The sequence below is a fragment of the Haplochromis burtoni genome, unplaced genomic scaffold (assembly GCF_018398535.1).
Source record: "Haplochromis burtoni strain Fernald_Lab_line unplaced genomic scaffold, NCSU_Asbu1 Contig_223, whole genome shotgun sequence".
In the NCBI taxonomy this organism is placed as follows: Eukaryota; Metazoa; Chordata; class Actinopteri; order Cichliformes; family Cichlidae; genus Haplochromis; species Haplochromis burtoni.
In genome coordinates, this window is record NW_024582584.1 from 662630 (window position 1) to 670628 (window position 7999).

At 42.8% G+C, this 7999-nt stretch overlaps 1 protein-coding gene across 2 annotated transcripts in view; it reads right to left on the reverse strand.

Annotated features, from left to right (window-relative positions):
- Positions 1 to 207: 207 nt before the first annotated feature.
- LOC102289833 (voltage-dependent T-type calcium channel subunit alpha-1I) overlaps positions 208 to 7999 on the reverse strand; it is a 284041-nt gene continuing 276249 nt past the window's right edge. For both annotated transcript variants that reach the window (XM_014338250.2, XM_005936824.2), the window contains exons 37-38: positions 6425 to 6639; positions 208 to 4753 (exon numbers count right to left, since the gene is read on the reverse strand). In XM_014338250.2, the coding sequence (XP_014193736.1) occupies positions 4091 to 4753; positions 6425 to 6639 (878 nt within the window). In that variant the 3' untranslated portion in view covers positions 208 to 4090. The remainder of the gene's footprint in view (positions 4754 to 6424; positions 6640 to 7999) is intronic.

Below are 7999 nucleotides of genomic sequence, written 5' to 3' on the forward strand. Positions count from 1 at the left end.
TGTGTTCAATGTTGTGTCTACTGTGACCTCTTTGTACCATGTTTCTGGTCCCTATAGTCTGTCTTCTCAGTTGCTGTTAAGTTTGCATGTTTAGAGTTCAGTCAGTGTGTTTCCTGTTTTACTTTGAAGGTCCATGTCTCATGTGAGTGTTTCTAGTTTTGCTTCCCTTGTCTCGTCCAGCCTGATTACTCCCAGCTGTGCTCTCCTTCTGTGTCTCATTCCCTCGTTATCCCTCTGTGTATTTAAGCCCTGTGTTTCTCTTTGTCAGTGTCGTAGTCTCCCTCATGCTGTGTGTGATTCTCCCCGTGTCTCCTGGTATACTTTATGATTAGCTTTCCCAGTTTAGTTTTGTATTACCTGTGTTCTATTTTTCCATCAATTAAAGCTGTGCTTTTGAGTTCAAGTTCTGTCCCCGTGAGTTTGCGTTTGGGTCCTCTCCTGCCTGCCACACAGCCGAAACATGACAGAAGACTACGACCATTACATGGACCCAGCAAACCGCTCTCAGCTATATGAGCGCCGGGAGGCAGCCCTCGCCCAGCTGGAGGAGCTCCGCTGGAAGCCGTGGTGCGCTCCGGATTTTGAGCACATATTCCACGGAACTCGGCTGGCTTTTGGAGGTCCCCGAAGTTGCCAAAAGAAACATGACAATTTCTATTGTGAGTTGACCAACCCACAGGTGTGAGAACAAGGCACGATGACGCTGAACAACAAAGACCAAACAGTTGACCCCGTGACACGCTTTCAACGACAGACCCCTCACACGCTGAAGCAGAAATGCTTCATAAATTGTAAAAATCAAAAGAGAAATAAACAGAGAGATTAATGCGAGCATACAAGGTTCAATGGGAAAGTTGGGGATAAAAAACAAAAAGACTTTCTAAATCTTTTAGATATGTTGTGCATGCAGAGCATTTACAGCGGGTTATTTGTGGTATTAGTACTGCATGACTTATAATACATGCAAATATCAGGTTTTGTTGTTCAAAATAAAGTTAATCAAAACAAACACATGCAGTTAAACCTCGTGCTAGATCATTCTCCAGATATTATCATCCTTATGAGCACAGTCCCAGACTGACGAACTAAAGAGTGACGCATGAAAAAGGCTCGCATTAATCGCTGACCCCCTAACCCTAACCTTGAAGAAAGAGAAAGAGAATTCACTCAAACCTCATTTCGAAAGAACAACTTCAGGAGTCGGAGGTTGTTGAAAAGCTATCTCACTTTTATATGACACTAGAATGACATTTTGGAAAACAAAAATAACCTACATGCATTTGGGAAAAAGAAAACCGTGTCGAGGAGATGGAGGGAAAAAAGAGAGAACACACACTCTGGAATACATGAATACATCATCCTTTCAGTGACCTTTGAATCTTGGTGACATTTTATTCGAATACATGAATTCATAAATATAATCTTCTCTCACCATATTGCCTACCTCTATGAATCCCATACATCTAACTGTACATCTACTGTAGCATATTGCATATCTCGATTAGAGGTGGGTAGTCAATAGTCATTTAGTACTCTGCCTTCTTGTGGAAAGGAGATAATAGGATTGGATGGGAGTAAGGAGGGGAAAGAAGACAAAGTAGAGAAAGAGATTAAACACCGAGGTTTCTTCTGCCTCTTCTCAAACAGCCACAGAGGCATCCTGCAGTGTTTTGACGCTGACATCTTTGTGTGATATGCGTGTGTGTGTGTGTGTGTATGTGCTTCAGGATCTGTGTGTGTGTTATATGTGATGATGCAATGCATGAGGTGCATATAGGTCCACCTGAGGTCTACCTGCTCGGGATTTATTCTATGATGATCATCACAATTTGATAAAATTACAAACATGTGCTCAAACTACATCCACGTGGACCACATTGCTTGTCATAGTATATATTTTTTTCTACTGTCTTGCTACACTCAAGCAGACCTGAGTCAAATAAACATTTGGGTTTAAAGCAGCAAATAAAACAGTGATTTCCATTTGCTGAATTCCCGCTAATCTGTACACCGACTCTTTAAGAAGAAACCATCCCTTGTGTTTCCCATGCACATGCCAGGCAGCCTGCTCCACTACTGAGAGACTCAGGTACATTTAAAACAGGCGGAAGGATTTAAAGACTGCGTTAAATCTCGTCTGGTTTGCTTCAAGAGAACAGCACGCACGTATAAGACAATAGGTGCTCTTTTGTTTCAGACTGAAACAGGAGTGCTTCTGGGTGACTCAAACAAGGGATGGTCTATTGACGTGTTACCAACCTAGTGATTAGCCCTGCCACAGGGCACTCAAACAAGGGCCTGTACTCGTGACAATAATAGAACTGAAGAGGTGGCTGCGTGTCAGCGGGCTAAGGCTGCGGGTACAAAAGCAGAGCCTATCCAAAGATAGACACTTTGTTCAAAGTACAACTTAACAAGCCTATGCCAGCCAAAAGTTCAAAGTTTTCTTTTTTTTGCTACGTTCACACTCACTACACTTACTACCAACGTTTATACACACACCCAGGACACAGTGCAGTATGACTGATGAGGTTCACTGGAGTCCCGACCAGTTTACTTGAGTGTGGTGTACATCTGGAACATCGCATTAAAATTACTTGACCATGTTTTTCCACAATGTTTCAGTTGTTCGTGCGTCCAAACCAGGAGCAGCAGCAGTGCGAACGAGTACCAGCTGTAGGAGGTCAATCGGCTGGATGTGGCATACACTTTCACTGTGCAGACGAGCATCATGTGGATATAAAACATTAATATGGTTGCTGGCCAGAACAGGAACTGTGTGTTGTTGGGGACACTGTGACTTGTATAGACAGACGGGGCTTTTGGGACTTAGTTATCATCCTGAAAGTTTATCAGATAACCAATCAGATTAACTTCAATTTCTGGAAATCTTCTTTTGTTTTGGTATGACTCAGTATACTTCTATAGGCTCTGATTCAGTGGTTAGCAGGAAGCTGGTGCTTGGAAGTCTTAAAGACATTTAACTTAGCATCCAACTTCCAGTCTCCCAAGTCAGTGCTCACTTTAGCTTCAAAGCTGTTTTACATTACTAGCATCAGAGAGGTCTGATTAAGGAATGGATGTGCAATTGTCAAACATGGTGTTAGGTATAGTAGCAAAAGACTATTTGTCAATTGTATTTGGCCCAAGTCTACACTTAAATACATTTTAGCCCTTTCATGGGTGTGCAGAAAGCAAAAAATACAGAGTCCACTCTGAAAGTGGCCAGTGCTTCCATGAATTACCCACACGCATTCTCAGCAGCATTCACAGTCTTCTTCTTTTCAAAGAGGCCATCTGTCACTGTTCAGACTAGCCAGGCTCATTGCTTGTCTTGGTCTCCCTCTTTCTCACAAATGGAGACAGAAGCGGGTACATTCACGCAACTTCAAAATGTTGAAGTTGGAAAAAACAAAACAAAAGACAACTTTTCCATCACCCGCCAAATCTTCAGAAGAAAAAAAAGGTTGATGCTACTATTAGCCATGGACATTACAAAAAAACACGAAAAGAAAACTGTACAAAGTTCAGTTCTTCCTCAAAAGAAGCTTCCGAGTTTGCCATCTGTCCAATTTTGACAACAGGGTTTTTGGACAATGGTTCAGGCCGCATTGAGTAAAGTGAACCCGGTCCTTAGAGAGGATTGATCTTCTTAACAGTTTCATCTAGAAAACACCGCCTTTGTAATGTTCACAAATCACTGCAATTTTCAGGGCTGTCTCTGTAATGGCTTTCTGAATATTCTCTCAAGATGGCTATAATATAAAACCCAGGATCTGCCACATCTCTCAAAGGCTCAGTCCTGTTAACACAAAAGCTGAGCTCCTTGACATTATTGTTAAGACCTAGCAAAGAGCAATCGTATATCCTGTGTAAGAGAAATGATGCTAACACTCAGAAGCGACTGGAATCTTTTGAGAAATGACTGATCCTAAACAGAGAGAGAGAGAGAACGAATGATTTAATAAAGACAAGAGAGAATTTCAGATTCCGGTTCACAGGACGTGTATTAAAAATCTCTCCCTGTTCTGTTCAAGGTCCAGAAATGCAAATGGTTAAAGAGTTCCACTACAGAGAGGCAACAAGTGTTTCATCTGTTTTTCCTGGAGCATGTGTCTGCGGTCTGACGCCTGCTTTTCATGCCGAGGCCTGTGATGTCTTGCTCTTCACCTCTTGCCATTCCCTCTGTCAAGGGGTTGGATAAGAAACCATGGACGTGTATGCCATGAAAGTGGTGGCCATCTTTACTCCGGGCAGACAGATTCGTTAGGTCCAGAGACCCTGTGCTGTTGCATTTCTTCACCAGCGGGGGTGCCAAAGAGTCCGGGGTAAACAGTGACGTAAGGGAGAGACTGTTCAGTGTTTCTGACAGGTGCTCGCTGCTGAAGGTTTGACGGCAGTCATCCCGGTTTGTCCCCGTGCCAACATCCTCATCTGACGGGTCCATGGAGTCCTGCTGGGGGCAACTGGGGCTGGTGCTGCCGCCTCTGCTGCTGCTCTGGCTCCTCTGGTGCCTCCGGGTGGCTTGGAGGGTCAAAGGAGTACTGTGTCTCTTTAGTAAAGAGCAGCCCTGGTCTCCTGTAGTCGCTGTCTGGCGTTGCGAGGGGTGGCTGGGGACAGGGCAGAGGTGGGGTGTGGGGAGATCCAGATATCGAGGTGAGGAGACGCTGAAGCTCAGCCCTTCTTCCAGTGCTGCCTGCAGGCTGCCCTCTGAACTGGCTGTGGCCAAAGAGGAGTCACTGTGGGACGGGTGCTGGAAGAGAGGATAAGAATTTAGATAAAAACCAAAAAGAAAAAACAAAAACAAAAACACACACGAATTTACAGTTACAGCTTAATGCCTTTACACATCGGACACATGTAATCCGTGTGAAAACATCATCGCTTTGTGTCAAGATACAATTTCAGATCCCAAAAATTCTGAATTTCCTGGAGCTATTGTTACCTAGATAACATTGAAGTAAAACACCAATAAAGAAAAGAAAACCAGCTCTTATTGGCTGATGTTACTGTGACCAGTACCTAAGGACATTGGTTTGAACTCATTCTCGGTTAACCAATTTCAGAGAAGTCCTAATAATATGAAACCGTGAAACCACCTCGCTTGTAATTCCCCCTGCTTGAAGGACCCCGCCCTGAGTTTGGGGGAAGCGTTTGTTTAATCCAATATGTCTGTATGCAGGAGGGATTTAGTCATTATTTCTAATCCTGCCAGTACTAAAATAAGAGATTACAAAAAAGCAGAAACATAGTGGCAGGGAGCGAACGCAAAGCAAAGAGGGATAGAGAGGATCACCCAGGAGAGGAGAAAAAGGAAAACAGAAAAGCGACACGGGAGAATGTGAGGAGCGCGAGCCAAGCACAACAGCGAGTGCCGAGTCGGTATCAGGCTCGGGGCTGGCCGGGCTAATTAGCTGAGCGCCGCAAAGCATTACTGTAGCAGCGGAGGATCACAGAGCCACTCAGGCACGAGCTAAACAAACCAAACAGGTAGAGGTGAAAAGAGAAATCTGTCTCCATGGTTACAAAAGGAACAAGAACTAAAATAAGGGCTTTATTTTTCTCCCCCTTTCGAGTTTGTTTCACGTAGGAGCCAGCATAGGGGAGGTGTTAGATTCAGTATGGAAGAGAGGCTGGCTTTAATTATGACTAAATAAACTCTCTGGAGTCTCACACTGCAGTAGGACTTCAGTGGAGGGTGGTGATACGTGTATATTCACGATTTGGCGCGCAGTAATTAGATTCTGACTGATAGATCGCAGAAGAGGCTGCTGTGTCACATCTAACTGTGCCACTCCTACTCAAGTGTTGATTTCTAATGAACTAAAGTGATTCCAAGTGTTTATTACACCCACAGCTGTAACAATGTCATCAAATCAATATCTAGGGCCAACATCTAGTGTCACTATATGATATAAGGCAGGGGTGTCAGCCTAGCAAAGACTTCAATCTGGCCTACTGACAAGCTGTTTACCTCTTCATAAAGAGCCATATTGGGTCATGTATTCATGCTAAATTCAAGGAATTCAGTCGTAGATAAACAGCTAGATAACAGAGAAATTTAAAAAAAATTCTGTGAATTAACAAAAACTTTATGAAACATGTAGTTAAACATCTTTCCCCTGACAGAAAGGGGCCCAGGTAAGATCAGTGTGGACTCTACGTATGTGGCCCATGACGTAAAATGAGTTTGACATCCCTGGTGTGATGTGTGTTACAGTTTTAGGTTCCCAGATGTTCTCATTCAGTCTCACAAACACGTCTGCCTCTCAACAACCTCTGCATGACATCGCCGAGCATTGACATAAAGGACACGTTTATACTGCGTTCTATCGTGTCACTGATGTTTTGCACAGCAATGCTGATGTCGTCTGTTCAGCCAGCCATACAGACACAAATGAATCCATTCATCTGCTCGTAATACCTGGGAGCCCAATGGCCTGCTGTTGGCTCTGGGTGAGCGGAGGGATGCCCAGGAGGCTGGGGAGGCCGACCTGGAAGGCCGTCTGTCTCCTGGGCTTACGCTGTTTCCAGGACTGTTTGGATGAGCTGCAGCAGCTGGGTGGAAGAAATCTGCCGGTAGATGCAAGACTGGTGAAGTTTCACGAGCGCCTCCACTGCAGCTTCCTCCATCATCATCTGTAAAGGGAAGGCTGCAGTTTAATCCAGCTGTGGCATTGACGCTCATATTGCTATCACTTTGTAAGTCTGCCTCTCTCTCTGCGTCTTTTATTGCAGAGACAGGAGTGGTAACCACCACAGAGGCAGTTGTGAATACTCGGGAATTGTTCTCTGTCTCTGGATAGATTTAGTCTTTTTCTGTATGATTTCCTGTCCTTGTTTCCTTCATAAGGATGTCAGCTAAAGTGATTCCCCACACTTACTCAGCAGTGTCAGGATTTGTTCCAGTCAATCACTATTTCCTCACAGAAAAATGACAAAATATTCAATGAATGTTTAGACCGTCTGAGCTATGTTTCCACCACATTGCAAACAATCTCTATAAACAAATGTTGACGCATCAATTGCAGAATTTTTAAGCAATGAAGGAAACTTTTGTTACTATAATGACTCATCATGCTGTAGCAGGTTTTGGCTGCATGCAAAAAATCACAGTGGAGAGCAAAAGAATCCTTTTACTGTGCAACCTCAAAACCATCAGACATTTCCTGCAGTTTAGCTTTTTCTAAGCTTTTGTTTGGAACATCGACATTTGTGAACACTGACCAATGGAAGTCTTGGCCTGGATACTCACTGGCTACGCTGCAAGACCCCCCAAAAATATTTCTACCTTGTGCCAAGGAGGTTATGTTTTTGCTAGCTTTTGTATGTGTGTGCGTCATTTTGTCATGCTCGAAGTTTTAAATGAACTCTGATCAAATATTGTGGGCGTGTAGAGCAGGGTCATGTTAATATTCCATTAAAACTTGGCTTCATCCACCAAAGTCTTCAAGGTTAAACTTGTGATTAATTGGTCAAAGCTCTAATCTTATAACTTACAAAAGACTATTCTTCTATTGTCAACATAGAAAGTGATGTATGAAGAATTAAAATATATTATCACATATATTTAAATATAGCTCAATTTTTCCACCTTAACATGGACAAAACTTTATATTTTATCTTCACAACCATTTTACAAGTTAGTGATCTGATGGCTCAACGTGTCCTTAATCTAAATGAAGAAGAAACTATTATTTCAGCTTCAGGGTAACGGGCCAAACGACAGAATGTCACACCTCATTGTACATTCTGCTAACACCACCATGTGGGGTTAAGTATCTGATGGTAATCTTTGTTCGGAAATTAAATTCTGAACACCTCATTCAGGGCACCTCTTTTCTTACTTAATTAAAAATGTTATTGCACCATATTATAAGAAAAATGAACAAAAAGACATTAATACAGTTAGTACAATGCACTGTTCAAAGTTAAAAGTTATCAGGAAGCAATTAAATGTCTTTCACACTTTAATAAACTAATATATCTATATCTATAT